General features: G+C 39.0%; 1 protein-coding gene across 2 annotated transcripts; it reads right to left on the bottom strand.

Moving 5' to 3' along the window:
• Positions 1-716: 716 nt before the first annotated feature.
• thpo (thrombopoietin) lies at positions 717-16,022 on the bottom strand. 2 transcript variants are annotated; one of them, XM_034182680.1, is made up of 5 exons: positions 15,793-16,022; positions 15,566-15,693; positions 4,799-4,885; positions 4,528-4,692; positions 717-1,146 (listed from the first exon to the last, which is right to left on the bottom strand). In XM_034182680.1, the coding sequence occupies exons 1-5, from the start codon at positions 15,803-15,805 to the stop codon at positions 1,000-1,002; spliced, it is 540 nt and encodes a 179-aa protein (XP_034038571.1). In that variant the 5' UTR covers positions 15,806-16,022; the 3' UTR covers positions 717-999. The 2 variants fall into 2 exon arrangements, with proteins under 2 accessions (XP_034038571.1, XP_034038572.1); XM_034182681.1 differs by having other exon boundaries at positions 717-1,143.
• Positions 16,023-16,967: the final 945 nt, after the last annotated feature.

Raw genomic sequence — 16,967 nt, 5'->3', positions numbered from 1 at the left:
TGATTTGAAATAAAATATACACATATAAGAGGAGGAACAGAGACTTTTGTAATAAAAGTGTAAAGTGCAAGAGAACAAACAGCGCAAATCTTCACTCAAAATTCATACAAACAACTTTCTAGTCTCTGTTATATCTGTTTTCAGTTCTTTTAAAAAACTCAAATAAAAAACATTTTTTTTCAGTTTTGACATAAAAGCTGTAATATAAGAATTTGAAATCAGGATTAATTTATGATGTAATTCCTGTTTTTGTGAGACACTTGTACCACTATTTCCACTTCACAATAAATCTTGCATAAATAAATGTATCCACACAAACAAGTTGTTGTCAGGCCATTAAAAAACAACAACAACAAAAAAACTAACAAACAAAAACCTTCACACATGAGATTTCTCTGCAGTTTCTTGGCAACATCCACGTCAACCTTCCTTTGACCTTTTGGCACATTCACTGAAAAAAAGAGAATGTTTGAAACAACTTAAAAAAAGTGTTACAATTTGTAAAAACCTGAATTAATTAAGTTATTTGAACTTATGTTTGTAAGTTAGCGTTGATTTAACTTTCAAACTTAAGTTCAAACAACTTAATTCATTCAGGTTTTCACAAATTGTAACACTTTTTTTTTAAGTTGGTTCAAACATTCTCTTTCTTTCAGTGTTGGAAGCTTCCATTTGTATTTCTGCTGCTTGAGTAAAAGCATCCATATTTGTTAAGTGAAATAGTTTCCTACAATTCACTGTTTTCTGTGTGATGCTCATCACTGCAGGAATAAAACTGTTGTAGTATCTGGCTGTAGATCCCCGGAACATAACGGCCGCCTGAAAAGCATCTATTTCCAGTTAGGACATAAACATCACACTGCACAAAGGCCGGCTGCTCACAAATGCTAATGCAGTGAAAGGTGATGGGGAAATTGTTTGACCTTTGATGACCTCTGTCACCCATGGACTAAATCGTCTCCTTTGGGAAGAATGAGGCGCCCGGTAAGTCGTTGTGTTTCACTGAGGAGGGCATTTGTCTACCAGCTTTTCCATGAGCGCCTCCAGCTTGCCTGAGATCAGCCGGGTGTAGGCCCTCAGGACAGTGCTCAGACTGCTGCTGCTTTGAGGAACGCAGGTCGACGCTGGGCTCTCCACTGGCCCCTGCTGGTCCAAAGAGAAATAAAAAATAAATCAACAGCAACAAAAAAAATGACAATATACAGCTCAATATTAGTTGTAAAAATTAATAGTTTATAAAAAAAATAAACTCTTCGGAATTATGAATATTATAGAAAGGGAGATTGCATTAATCTGTTGTGGGATTTGTGTGGACAGACGTCTCATTTGGAAAGTATGCACTGTTATCTTAGACTTGTCCTGTGGAAGGAAGGCTGGGATCACACAGCGTTCCCGGAAACAGAAAGCAGCAGCTTTATGAGAAACCAGGATATTTTGTCACCACAGAAAGCTCATCCAGATCTGACAATTCCCACCTAAATAAACACATCCGAACATACTCTGGAACACATAAAAAAGGAGCTGTTCACTTTGCACATAGCATTCCGTTTTAGAAAAAAATGGGGGAAATGTTTTTCAAAAGGGTTTAGAAAAGGAACAAATTGGCTCCTTAGACAAAGTTGGCTCAAAATTTCTTTGAAATGTAATCAATTGCTGAATCCAAATTACATGGCTGTTTTGTAATGACATAATCCACTGATTTACAAAAAAAAGTAATGTAATCTGAATACTTTTAGATTACTTCAAAATCAGTTATTAAAAAATGATGTACAGGATACTAACACAAATGGACACAAGCACAAATATTGTATTTCCTCTTTATCTCCAACAAATTACAAATTAAATGATGAATTAAAACAAAGTATGGCAAAATATATCTCTTTTGATTATCTGAAAATTAAGTTTTTTTTTTCCTCAAACCAAATTACAGAAATTGCATGCAACAATTATGTTCCTTCAATGCATTTTTAAAAATGCAAAATTAACAGAAAGCTGCTTTTCTTACAAGTAGTACTTTAATTGGAACACTTGCAATTACAGTCAAAATAAAACAAACAAACAAACAAGACCATTGGTTGTCTGGACACCTGTAGCATCTCCAGAGGTATAGCTGCTTCTCGTTCAGTTCTAGTTGATGAGTTAATAGCATTGGATGGTAATTTTTAAATTACCATTTTAAAAATCAAAATTGAATCCTTGACAGTGTAACTATAATCTAATCTGATTACAGTTATTTGCATTTTGTAATCTGACTCCATAACCTTGATTAGAAGTAATACCTTTACGATCCAACCCTGTCCTTAGATGACCTTTTGTGATGTTGCTAAACATGTAAACCCTAAGCCTGGTTCTCACTTTTATGCATCCGGGAAGGATGTTTCATCATGACAAACACTCACGTCATGATCATGGCTGCCCACGTGAGCTAGTGCATGGTGTGATGACATAACGTCGCACCATACCATAGCACGCCCATAGTACAATGTTAGTACAATAACCTTGATGCTTCCGGAAAGTAATCACCAAAGTATTTCAAAATTCATGATGGAATTTTTTTTTTTTAAATCCCATCATGGTTAAAATAACAACTATGGCACAATCACACTTGCTGGGTGTTCCTGTGGTGTGGCCTCATGGTCACTTAGCATTACTGTGCACAGTGTTTAATGACAGATTATAAAGGATGGAAAAACTGCATACTGTCACTGAGTTTTTTCTTCATACTTGTCTTCTTAACAACACCAAAGTTCACTTGATTTGTTTCAATCTATCGTCTTTCACAGTGACATTCTTGTATCACTAGTTAGCACTAGTTATGCTAACAGCTCCATAAAATGTCTTGTAAATCACTTCAGAGGCGTTATGTGGTTACAAAAACAACATTTTTAGGTTTAGAAATGTTTATTTCTCATTACCCTTTACAAAATATATGAGAAAAAATGCCAAACATATTAGATTTATATAAAAATACAGCTGTTTTAGCATATTCCGCCATCTTGGATTATTTTGTTCAAGGGAGCAATCTGTTGACATCATGCTGCCTTTTTACTCAGATTGGCAGTCGTGGTGTCATGTTGCGCAGCATTTGCATCATATAGACTTCTCATCTATTTTGGCCGCACCTAGTTGGTGGCATAGCGACCATTGTATCTTGTCGCTGCAAAAATCACACTCAGCTTGAAAATGAATGGCAGGTTGTTGCTTTGCCTCTGTCGCTTGAAGCTGCTTAGCTCCCAGTCAGCCCATAAATGGCAAAGAGGTAAAGCATGGGCTTGACTGGGTGGGACGAAAGAAACCTGAACGTACACCCCAGCTCAAGTTCTAATAAAAGCGGAACTACAGTTAACAGGCTAATTTTGGTTCAGGTGGTTGATTAAGGAATATTTTTGCAGAATGAGTGATGGTTTTCATAAAGGATTGCTCATGTGCAGGTATTATAACTAGCATATTGTCTGAGTAACTGTTGGATCATCAGTGGACCTGATGTCACCCAGCTACTTGCTAACGAGCGTTAACCTGGTATAAACAATGGCAACATATAAATGACGTAAATAATACTAAAATCTCACTCAATAGAAATGCTGGATCACTGACTTCTTTGAGGGTCTGTTAACACAGAAAACCATATTATCTCAGATATCTACAACAAAAGGTTCAGCAAGGACAAATGGTCAAATCCACATCAGAGAGCAGCAGTTTCCTAATTATTCACTAATTATTCATAACTTTATGGCTTAAAATAGTTTAAACTAATAAGTCATGAAATAATTCACCCCTGTACAGTGGTCATGAAGGGGCAAACTACCTGTAGAGGCCAAAACCATTTTTGTACCAGGCTGTAATCATGAAAAGTTTAACACATGGGGGGGGGGGGGGGGTGGAATCTAATCAAGGAACTGTAAAACTGTCCATTTGTGCATTCACCTCATTTAACAAGACAGGAAATTGAGGCTTGAATTTTCCACACATTGCAGAAATATGTGTTAAACTGAGCCTGTTGCCGTGGCTAAACAAAATCTGGTTGAACCACCAATCCATCATGAATCAAGCCCTTTCCTAGTAGGAAAGGGCGTAGGACTTTAAAATTTAAATCATCCACAGAAGTAACATCATCAAGAAGCGCTTTTGTTGGATTTATCTGAGGAGTGTGTTGTCATAACGTGTTAGGCTTGGGTTCATTTTGTTCAGGAGACTGTAATCTTCCTGTTGATGTCAATATATTAGAAAAATAAATATAAAACCAATGCTAAAGCATCCTCAGCCGTATGATCATAAAAATAGGAAATGCAACACATAGTTTCACTTGGCTAACTCATGTGGTAGCACCAATATTACTGCCCCATGTGGACAAACCCCAACATAAAATGTCACATTTGGATCCTTAAAGTAGGTCAAGGTCAACTACCTTCAATGTACTGCAAGTTCATTATCCTGAGATTACACTCTGTAAATGTAATGTAGCGACAACATAGAATGGATGTAATGAAAGAAAGAGTGTGAAACGTTTTCAGTGCTGCTGCTGCTTACACTCAGATCAAGGTTTGTGAGAATGTGCACATAGTTGCTGGCACTGCGCTCCAGTCTCTGAAGCAGAGAAGAGACACATCCTGGTTGGGTTTGGACCCTCGCCACCTTTATGCCATTGCTAAGATGCCTTAGCGAATCAGCTATGTCGTCTCTCTTCTGCTTGTGCTGTGTTAAACATAAATACAAACAAAATGGAAAGCAGTAAAGTCAACCATAACCGGGCATAGAATCCACTGCACTAGAAGACTCGGATTTATATGTGTCAACATACAGAGGTGTTTTCCCATGAGGCTTTGTGAAGCGCGACACAGGGCAGCTGAACTGGTGTGGCGAGCGTCACCAAGGCGTTACAGTTACTCTGTCAGAAAAGACACATGGAATGGACACGTAGAAACCACAAATGTGCAACTGTTAGGTGACAACACAGATGGACAGAATACACAGATGCGACAAAATCACTCTCAAGGGGATCTGACTGGGGACTTACAGAGGTAAGACATGAAATGGACTTTACAGTGACAAAATTAAATACATCACCCCAGGTACTGTTGCTTTTTACTGGCTAGTAATGGGATAATTGGTGCACTGGTGGGGGGGGGGGGGGGGTCTGTGACCACGGGATAGTATTATGTATCTAGTGTGATGAAGAGTCACAGACTTTCCTGCAGTACAGGTAAAAAGAGAACCAAGTGCGTACATTTCTCCTGCCAGTACAAAGCTTCTACACTCCCAAGACATGGAACCTGGGCCTATCACCCCAGGGTCTGCTGTTGGCAATCTCATAACAACAACAAGGGCTCTAGAGATGCAGAGGTCAGGCCCACTGGCATGCAGACATGCCCTGACTATCATCAACCTTGTCCCAAATGTGGGTTAAACAGTCAGCCCAATGAAGACCCTAACCTTGGCTGGCAATTCAACTAGGAGGCAGAAATAGTCTAAAATTAAATTGGGTAGATGGAACTCATTAGTTATGGCTGAAAGATTTTCTCAAGGATAGATACCTTAAAAACACAAATCCCTAGTCCTCCAAGTTGGCGGTTAAGCACAGCGTTAATAACTCTGTCCTGTAAAAAGATCCTTGCTGGGGAAACAGTAGCAAAGGTTACAATTTCAACTCTGCATGACTGGACTTCAACAGAGCAGTAGAGATGATAGCCAAAACACAAACACAAATTGTGTATTAATGCAAAGTACAAGGACCGGAATGGGATTCTGGAATGTTTGTACCATGTATGAAACAGGCAAAATGGCAAAAGCTACAGCTGAAATGAGGTGCTACAACTTGCATATATTTGGGATCATTGGATGCAGATAGAGTGGCCCATGAAGACTAAGAACAAAGACAAGAGAGACTGTTTTAAGAGAAGCCATCATCAAAACCTTTACCTACCTGGTGTAGACAAAAAAAGACAGGGATTGTTCAAGCAGAACTACAAAAGATGGGCCACACTAGGGTTACAATTGAAAAGATTAAGATCAACAGAGATGGAGAACCTTTGTTGATGCCCTAGATGCTGATGGCATAAGGGCCATTAAGTAAGTAAGTAACTGGTTAATTGGCTGCATATTCTTTCATGACTGGATGTAATGGTACTTGGTCTCTTCAGAGGATCCTTTGGTACTGCTGGAATTACTTTGGAAACACAGATAGAGAAGGCCAAGGAGAAACCCACGTTTCACCTATGAATGACCTGTGGATGTATCAGTTATCTGCCTATGTGGCTGCCACCCCGGACCTAGGGAAGTTCTATGGTGAGGTGGATACAGCAATGCGAGGCACCAAGCATGCTTCCAAATTCGACTTCACTTTTGACTCCTGTTTTTGTATCACTACAGTGAATCTGGTATAAATCCACATGTTGATTTGACACAGGTTTTATGACCGATGCCCTTCTTGATGCAAGTTTGCTTGTACATTAGAGAAAAGGTCACAATCAGTTAAAATATCTATAGCTGATTCCAAATGTTGCATTTGGAATCTTTTGTCAATAACTGTTATTATACTGAACAAAGGTATAAATGCAACACTTGTGTTTTTGCTCCCATTTTTCATGAGCTGAACTCAGATCTAAAACATTTTCAATTTACACAAAAGACCAATTTCTCTCAAATATTACTCACAAATCGGTCTAAATCTGTGTTGGTGAGCACTTCTCCTTTGCTGAGATAATCCATCCGACCTCACAGGTGTGGCATATCAATATGCCGATTAGACAACATGATTATTGCACAGGTGTACCTTAGGCTGGCCACAATAAAAGGCCACTCTGAATTGTGAAAGTCAAAGTCACTTAATTCCTCTTTCTTCCCCATTCTGATGGTTCATTTGAACTTCAGCAAGTCGACTTCATCACTGTTGGATGCCTAAGTGCACTGAGTTGCTGCCATGTGATTAGTTGATTAGTATTTGTGTTAACAAGCAATTGAACAGGTGTACCTAATAAAGTGGGCAGTGACTGTATTATATGAAGTCTAATCTGACCACATTCTTGGTCATAGGCATTTTAGCCTCTAAATACGTATGATTTTTGGACATATTTGTGGAAACTTCCATCTGCCATCTTGAAAAAATATCACCAAGTTGAGGTGAGTGAATAAGTATTGCTGTCTCTTTACAAATATGAGGAGGGGCAATGGTTTCACAAGGTGGGACTCACATACACTAAACGTGCACACCCAGAAAACACATGCATTAAATGTACATACACTAGAATGAAAGCAGGGGAGAGAAAAGCTCAGAGCACAGAGGGATTGTTGCTTCATTCTCTGCACATTAAGCTACTGAATATGTATGTAAATGATTTTATTTTCTGTTATATCAATGTGTAAATTTTGAGTTTGAAAAATTTAACTCAAAACTTGTTTTGTTCTCATAAAATGAACATGGTTAAATGAACCTAAATTGGCATAATAATGAAACATCCTAATTTTATCCTGTTGCCGTATGACACAAGGATGCCATTGGATGCTGAGCCTGGAATCTCTTGGTTTGTGAACAGTCTGTTTTATTACATAACTGACTGATAGTCACTGTGATAACATATATTTCGACTATCGCGCTTTCCCTAAAGGTGGAACTGTCTGAATAGTCCATGAGCCAGTAATCAATTTTGACCTAAACAGTACCACTTAAGGGCACTAAACAACATTTATAATCCAGTCTCAGTGTACCATGGCCTACACAAAAATGTAGGCTAGCCATTCCAGGGTAGTAGTTATAGCCAGGTAGGGTCTTTCACAGGACTCTCTGTTTGTGTGACGTGACCTACAGTACCATGCTGCCAGCCTGCTGCCATGACAGTTTCACCGTTTACACAGCAAAAATCACCAGTGTTAAATTAACACTGGTGATTTGTGACCAAAGAATATCTGCAAGAGTGAACGGGAAAGTTTACAGTAGTGAGACCAGCTATATTGGACGGCTTAGAGACGGTGGCACTAAAAAAAGACTGGAGGCAGAGCTGGAGGTGGCAGAGCTGAAGATGTTGCGATTCTCTTTGGGAGTGACGAAAATAGAAGGATAAGGAATGAACATATCAGAGGGACAGCTCAGGTGGGCCGGTTTGTAGACAAAGTCAGAGAGGTGAGATTGAGATGGTTTGGACATGTGCATAGGAGGGACTCAGGATATATAGGGAGAAAGATGCTGAGGATGGAGCCACCAGGCAGGAGGGAGAAGAGGAAGGCCAAAGAGGAGGTTTATGGATGTGCTGAGGGAGAACATGCAGGTGGTTGGTGTGACAGAGGAAGATACAGAGGACAGGGTGAGATTGAATTGATTGATCTGCTGTGGTGCCCCCTAACAGGAGCATCTGAAAGAAGAAGAAGAAGAACCGGTAATGTCATTAAAAATTCATTTAAAGATGTATTTCTATCATTAGTAACATTGTTGTCTCAGCAGTCATAAAGGGGGCCACCATGGTTGTGACGTTAATTCAGGTACCCCAGTTTGCTCAGTTCTCTCACAAGTTTCTGAGCGAAAATTCCGGCCCAGTACAGCGTTTATTTTTCCCCCAGGTTAGAGGTCAGAATCTTCACACTTCCAAGGGTTTTAAACTTCTGAATGCAGCGTTAATCCAACTGGAGTTCATAATTCATTAACGCTGTAACTACTGACATCACAGCTTATGTTAGCATAAGCTAAGCAACTCCACTGTAAGCAACAGAAATTATAATGTGCTTCAAAAAATACATACTTGTGGTGGGTAAGGACCTGAGTGAGGGGAGCGCTTTAAAAAATGATTCACAAAGCATTTTATATAATGCTAACAGGCTAATATTAGCATGAGGTCAGCGCCTCCATTGTAACCAATGGGATTTGTTATGTACTTTCAAAAGTACGTACTAAAGAAAGTACATACTTGTGATGGCTGAGGACCTGAGGGATGGGAGAACGTTAAAACAGTGATTCGTGATGGATTTAGGAGTTCACACACCTTGAAAACATGGTAGCTTCACATAACGTGATGCTAACGGATATTACAACTCAATAGCATCACATACAGTGGGGAGAAGAAGTACTATATGATGCACTGTCGATTTAGGAAGTTGTCCCACCTACAAAAAATGGAGAGGTCTCTAATTTTTATTATAGGTACACTTCAACTGTGAGAGACAGAATAAAAATAAAATAAAATAAATATAAATCGCAGAAAATCACATTGTATGATTTTTAAATAATTAATTTGCATTTTATTGCATGAAATAAGTATTTGATCACCTACCAACCAGCAAGAACTCTGGCTCTCACAGACCTGTTAGTTTTTCTTTAAGAAGTCCTCCTATTCTGCACTATTTACCTGTATTAATTGCACCTGTTTGAACACGTTACCTGTATAAAAGACACCTGTTCACACACTCAATCAATCACACTCCAACCTGTCCACCATAGCCAAGACCAAAGAGCTGTCTAAGGACACCAGGGACAAAACTGTAGACCTGCACAAGGCTGGGATGGACTACAGGACAACAGGCAAGCAGCTTGGTAGAAGACAACAACTGTTGGTGTAATTATTAGAAAATGGAAGAAACAAAAGATGACTCTTAATCTTCCTCGGTTTTTGGCTCCATGTAAGATCTCGTCTCGTGAGGTAAGGATGATTCTGACAAAGCTCAGAACTACACGGGAGGACCTGGTCAATGACCTGAAGAGAGCTGGGACCACAGTTGTAAAGATTACATTAGTAACACACGACACCGTCATGGTTTAAAATCATGCAGGGCAGCAAGGTCTCCCTGCTCATGCCAGCACATGTCCAGGCCCGTTTGAAGTTCACCAGTGACCATCTGGATGATCCAGAGGAGGCATGGGAGAAGGTCATGTGGTCAGATGAGACCAGAATAGAGCTTTTTGGAATCAACTCCACTTACCATGTTTAGAGGATGAGAACAACCTCAAGAACACCGTCCCAACCAAGAAGCGTGGGGGTGGCAATATAATTTTTGGGGGGTGCTTTTCTGCAAAGGGGACAGGGTGACTGCACCGTATTGAAGGGAGGATGGATGGGGTCATGTAATGTGAGATTTTGGCAAACAACCGCCTTCCCTTAGTAAGAGCATTGAAGATAAGTCGTGGTTGGGTGTTCCAGCATGACAGTGACCCAAAACACACAGCCGGGGCAACTAAAGAGTGGCTCTGCAAGAAGCATTTCAAGGTCCTGGAGTGGGCCGCCTCTCAAAGTGTGAAAAATTGTTTTCAGGGCAGGAAAACACTCCAAAAATAACAGTCAACTTCATGGAAGTGCAAAGTTTGTGATTTGGCCCTCTGTGTAATAACAGACAGAAATTGCTTTGAGATGTGGCATGAAGACCAACAAAATGCATAGACCATTTTGTATATACTGTGCAAAATGTGCATTTGTGTTTATTGCTCCCTTTATTTTTGTACATTTTTTTGTAGAAGATCCCAAACTACCTTTATAACGTGTCAAAATAGTTGTTTATTATAGTTTGCTGTGTGTTTTGAATAAATGTGTGTGAAAATGATTTTATGCTTTATTTTTCCTTCCTTATTTCTGATTGTAAACCTTTAATTACACTTATAAAACACCACTATAGCATATATATATATATATATATATATATATATATATATATATATATATATATATTCTGAAAGTACAGGTTGTCTGAAAAAAGAGACATACTACTTGATTGTGGGATGCAGCGTGAGCTTTTAACAGCAATAATAAAACATTTATGCCAGGCGAGTGAACTGTCCAAAAAAATCTCTGTGCTTCTGACCAGACTTTGCTGGGTTAAACCTGGTTTTATGATACTTATTTTCCCCACTGTACCTTGATGTTAACAGGTTAATGCTACCATGAAAAGTCCCTAGTGTCACATAACGCAATGCTAACATGCTAATATTAGCATGAGCTGAGTGCCTCTTGTAGTTTGGGAGAGGTGCATGGCAACTTTTCAGCTAAATGAAGGACAGGAACACAGCCAACATCTTTACTCCATTTCGCTTTACTCAAAAAGAACATCAAAACTTTTCTGCATAGGTGCAAAACAGTTATGTCAATAGCAATCTATGTGCGAATCATCAAACTCTTAATCAACTGTAAATAGTATACATAGCATTTATACTTTTTGTACTGTATTAACAATGTTCTTAAAAGGACCAATAATGAAAAATTTAACAATTATGAAATATGAATCATTTTTAACTGTTTTAACTGTATAGAAATTCTACTATCAACCCTTTTAACTGTTTTTAACTGTATATAAATTCAACTATCAATCCTTTTAATTTGTATATTGTAATCTGTGTATAGAACACTTTTTAAATATTGTAATAATCATTTTAATAATTTTAACCTGTCACACATCCATTGTGAGCAAAGGGCTTTATCATGTACTTTAAAAAGCACATACTTACTGAGGTACATACTTGTGGTGGCTGAGGACCTGCCAAATTTACATTTATAGTTCCTAATATAAACTTATATTTCAGTGCGCAGAGCATTCAGGTTGATGCATTTCATTGTATTATCAGTTATTAAGGCCAACTCCCACTTGTTTCAGACATAAAGTAAAAACCATCGTCAATACCCATAATGCTTGCAGACTGTAAGTATATACATTCAAAAAAATAACTTGCTCAGTGAACATAATAAAATTATGTAAGGTATTTCCTTCCAAGTAAAATGTGATAACTTAAATCAAATCAAATCAAATCAATTTTATTTATATAGCGCCAAATCACAACAAACAGTTGCCCCAAGGCGCTTTATATTGTAAGGCAAAAGCCATACAGTAATTACAGAAAAAACCCAATGATCAAAACGACCCCCTATGAGCAAGCACTTGGCGACAGTGGGAAGGAAAACTCCCTTTTAACAGGAAGAAACCTCCAGCAGAACCAGGCTCAGGGAGGGGCAGTCTTCTGCTGGGACTGGTTGGGGCTGAGGGGAGAGAGTCAGGAAAAAGACATGCAGTGGAAGAGAGCAGAGATCAGTCACTAATGATTAAATGCAGAGTGGTGCATACAGAGCAAAAAGAGGTGAATAAAACAAAACACTCAGTGCATCATGGGAACCCCCCAGCAGTCTAAGTCTATAGCAGCATAACTAAGGGATGGTTCAGGGTCACCTGATCCAACCCTAACTATAAGCTTTAGCAAAAAGGAAAGTTTTAAACTTAATCTTAAAAGTAGAGAGGGTGTCTGTCTCCCTGATCCGAATTTGGAGCTGGTTCCACAGGAGAGGAGCCTGAAAGCTGAAGGCTCTGCCTCCCATTCTACTCTTAAAAACCCTAGGAACTACAAGTAAGCCTGCAGTCTGAGAGCGAAGTGCTCTATTGGGGTGATATGGTACTATGAGGTCCCTAAGATAAGATGGGACCTGATTATTCAAAACCTTATAAGTAAGAAGAAGAATTTTAAATTCTATTCTGGAATTAACAGGAAGCCAATGAAGAGAAGCCAATATGGGTGAAATATGCTCTCTCCTTCTAGTCCCCATCAGTACTCTAGCTGCAGCATTTTGAATTAACTGAAGGCTTTTCAGGGAACTTTTAGGACAACCTGATAATAATGAATTACAATAGTCCAGCCTAGAAGAAATAAAAGCATGAATTAGTTTTTCAGCATCACTCTGAGACAAGACAATGACTCCAAGATTTCTCACAGTATTACTGGAGGTCAGGGTAATGCCATCCAGAGTAAGGATCTGGTTAGACACTATGTTTCTAACATTTGTGAGGCCACATACATCAGTTTTATCTGAATTTTAAAGCAGGAAATTAGAGGTCATCCATGTCTTTATGTCTGAAAGACATTCCTGCAGTTTAACTAATTGGTGTGTGTCCTCTGGCTTCATGGATAGATAAAGCTGGGTATCATCTGCGTAACAATAAAAATTTAAGCAATGCTTTCTAATAATGCTGCCTAAAGGAAGCATATATAAAGTGAATAAAATCGGTCCTAGCACAGAACCTTGTGGAACTCCATAATTAACCTTACTCCGTGAAGAAGACTCCCCATTTACATGAACAAATTGTAATCTATTAGATAAATATGATTCAAACCACCGCAGTGCAGTGCCTTTAATACCTATGGCATGCTCTAATCTCTGTAATAAAATTTTATGGTCAACAATATCAAAAGCTGCACTGAGGTCTAACAGGACGAGCACAGAGATGAGTCCACTGTCTGAGGCCATAAGAAGATCATTTGTAACCTTCACTAATGCTGTTTCTGTACTATGATGAATTCTGAAACCTGACTGAAACTCTTCAAATAGACCATTCCTCTGCAGATGATCAGTTAGCTGTTTTACAACTACCCTTTTAAGAATTTTGAGAGAAAAGGAAGGTTGGAGATTGGCATATAATTAGCTAAGATAGCTGGGTCAAGTGATGGCTTTTTAAGTTATGGTTTAATTACTGCCACCTTTAAAAGCCTGTGGTACATAGCCAACTAATAAAGATAGATTGATCATATTTAAGATCGAAGCATTAATTAACAGTAGGGCTTCCTTGAGCAGCCTGGTAGGAATGGGGTTTAATAGACATGTTGATGGTTTGGAGGAAGTGACTAATGAAAGTAACTCAGACAGAACAATCAGAGAGAAAGAGTCTAACCAAATACCGGCATTACTGAAAGCAGCCGAACATAAAGATATGTCTTTGGGATGGTTATGAATAATTTGTCTCTAATAGTTAAAATTGTATTTGCAAAGAAAGTCCTGAAGTCATTACTAGTTAAAGTTAAAGGAATACTCGGCTCAATAGAGCTCTGACTCTTTGTCAGCCTGGCTACAGTGCTGAAAAGAAACCTGGGGTTGTTCTTATTTTCTTCAATTAGTGATGATTAGTAAGATGTCCTAGCTTTACGGATGGCTTTTTTATAGAGCAACAGACTCTTTTTCCAGGCTAAGTGAAGATCTTCTAAATTAGTGAGACGCCATTTCCTCTGGGTTATCTGCTTTAAGCTGCGAGTTTGTGGGTTATACCATGGAGTCAGGCACTTGTGATTTAAGGCTCTCTTTTTCAGAGGAGCTACAGCATCCAAAGTTGTGTTCAATGAGGATGTAAAGCTATTGACGAGATAATCTATCTCACTCACAGAGTTTAGGTAGCTACTCTGCACTGTTTTGGTATATGGCATTGAAGAACATAACAAAGAAGGAATCATATCCTTAAACCTAGTTACAGCGCTTAGCCAGAAACAATTTTGCTGAGCAACCTAAGTGTAAATTTGCAGGGCCAGCATGATTTATTTGCGTTACTGTTGCTCAGTTACCATGGCCAACTAAATTTGTAAAGGTAAAATTAGACTTAAATGTAAATTTGTTGGGTCAACATGATGAATTTCCATTACTGTTACTCAATTACCATGGTTCAGGCCAACTAAATATAACAAAAATAAAAATTTGATCCCTTCGGCTTCTGTTATTTCTCTGTTTAAGGTGCAGCTAAATCCAGAGATGGGAGTTGTATTTGTGTTGGCGACCCTCCTGTCCTGTGCACCAACAGCAATTCTTGTATATTCAACCGTGAATTGTTCTGTGAATTGTTTCTGTAATTTATGGTTGTAGCATGGCCCAAGCAGAGGGTCACCCCTTTGAGTCTGGTCTGCTTGAGGTTTCTTCCTCAGAGGGAGTTTTTCCTTACCACTGTTGCTCTGGGGGTTGGTAAGGTTAGACCTTACCTGTGTGAAGCGCCTTGAGGCAACTCTGTTGTAATTTGGCCCTATATAAAGGAAAATAAATTGAAATTGAAAAATTCAGCTGCTCCATTGTTTGCACTCAGGGTCACCACAGCAAATCTGAGGTGGGTCTGCATGTTGAATTGGCACAAGTTTAACACCAGATGCCCTTCCTGATGCAACTCTGCATTACATGGAGAAATGTGGCAGGGGTGGGATTTGAACTGGGAACCTTCTATACTGAAACCAAGTGCACTAACCACTTGGCCACCACCCCTGCCCTGTAAGGGTAAATGTAACACACTGATGTAATTCTGGGGCCATTCAAACTTGTTGGTATGATTATGAGTTACTTAATTTATTAGGGTAGTTAAAACTACTTTGAAAATAGTACAGTTACATGTCAGCTTAATTTTGCTGTGCTGGATCAGTTTATGCAGATCCACCTTGGATTTGCTGTGGCGACCCCAAGCACAAACGAGCGAGCAGCCAAAGGGACCTACTGTTTTTTTTTTTTTTCTTTTTTTTTTGTTACATTTACACTTACAAATCTAGTTGGCCTGAACCATGGTAATTAAGTAACAGTAGCGCAAATTCATCATGTTGACCCAACAAATTTGCACTCAGTTCGCTCAGCAAAATTGTTTCTGGCTGCGTTAACAAATTTTACTTGGGTGGAAATACTTTCCATAATTTTATTTTGTTCACTGAGCAAGTTAGATTTTAAGTTGTTGCAAGTTCTGTTAAAACTACATGATTTGAATGTATTCACCCATAAAAATTGATTTTATATTGTAGAAGCTACATGTTGTTCATCATGTAACATAAAACACAACAACACACATGTTGGTTTTTTTGAGTGTAGGTATTTTATATCCTCACCAATGTATTCGCCATCTCTGCTGCTGCAGCATTCATGGCCCTCCTGGCGGTTCTATTACACACAAAATCTATGGGTTTGGTCTCAGCATCCCGCAGCTCAGAGGCTACCATCCAGAGCAGCAGGAGTTCTGGAGGAACACAGCCAGAGCAGAGCAGCTAGAAGACAGCTTGTTCAGCTTGTTACACTTCCTCAGGAGATGAAGTCTGAGTGCAGGCTCCCTACTTACTGTTTAAAGCCATGCCCCGCTTGGCCTCTCTGCGTGGATCCACATTTGTTCCATTAATAAATGCGCCAGGTGGAAAAACGCCCCGTGTCTTTTGCAAGGTTGTTCTCTCACAAAGAGGAGCAGCGTGTCCCTCTTTGCCTTCTCGCGTCTTGATGTCTCACTTTCTCATTCAAAAGTGGGAAGTGTGAGTGTTATCTACCCTGAGAGCAGGATGCGCTTCAACTTCCCCGCCGCCCTGCAGCATAACACAACCTTATAGACTGAAAACACCATTTTATTGATATCACCCACACGAGTGTGAGTCTGGTTTGGGCAGAGCTTCACATTCAGGGAAGTTCACAAGCAGGTTAATGATTTATTATTGTGAAAGACTTGCATTTACACAGCTGTCAGAGAATCTACTTATTGGTGTTGGTGATTATTTACTTTTTTGTCAAAGTTCCTTCAAACCAATAGAGGCGGTAGTCTGAGCTAATGTGCAATCAAAGGGAACCAACCACACAGCCAGTGATGTCAGTCATATGTGGGTGTCTGGATGACTTATCTCAATCTCCCATAATGCACTTAAGTGACAATTCCAGACACCCACCAGCTAATGCAAAAGGTTTCTAATCAATAATGGTGTCCTACATCTGAATAAATCAGTGCAACAATCAAGTAATGTAGTATAATGAAATACATTATGGTGGGAAATGGGATAAAATAATAGTCAACTTTGGTTAATAATCTAACCAGGAAAATTGTGACCTGCTATTTTGTGAAAACCACCCACACATGAAATTCTGGAGCCATTCATAAGATCTCTTTTCCACTTCAAAGCCATAACTTAAAGGTGTCATCCTTTTGGAATTTGTTTAACAATTTAAATCATAACATTTTTTTCTTCTACACTATTTTAATTTTCTTCCTTTATCTTAAAATAAAGGATTCACTATCTTATATATTGTCAAGATGCTCAAAAATGGTGTTTTTCTGGGAACAATTTAGAATTTTGACCGATGCGGATTATAAAATACGTCATGACACAAAGAGAAACACTTTCCCAGCATGCCCTTTGAGGCCAATGTAAAAAAAAAATAAAAAAAAACTACTTCCAGAAAACGTGTGTTCATGAGATTAAGTCAGAGACAAATATGGATCAACTACTCAGCCTGTCAAAGCACAGCTAGGCTGAC

Source organism: Thalassophryne amazonica, chromosome 12, assembly GCF_902500255.1.
Source record: "Thalassophryne amazonica chromosome 12, fThaAma1.1, whole genome shotgun sequence".
NCBI classification, from domain to species: domain Eukaryota; kingdom Metazoa; phylum Chordata; class Actinopteri; order Batrachoidiformes; family Batrachoididae; genus Thalassophryne; species Thalassophryne amazonica.
This window is presented reverse-complemented; position numbering and strand designations above follow the sequence as displayed.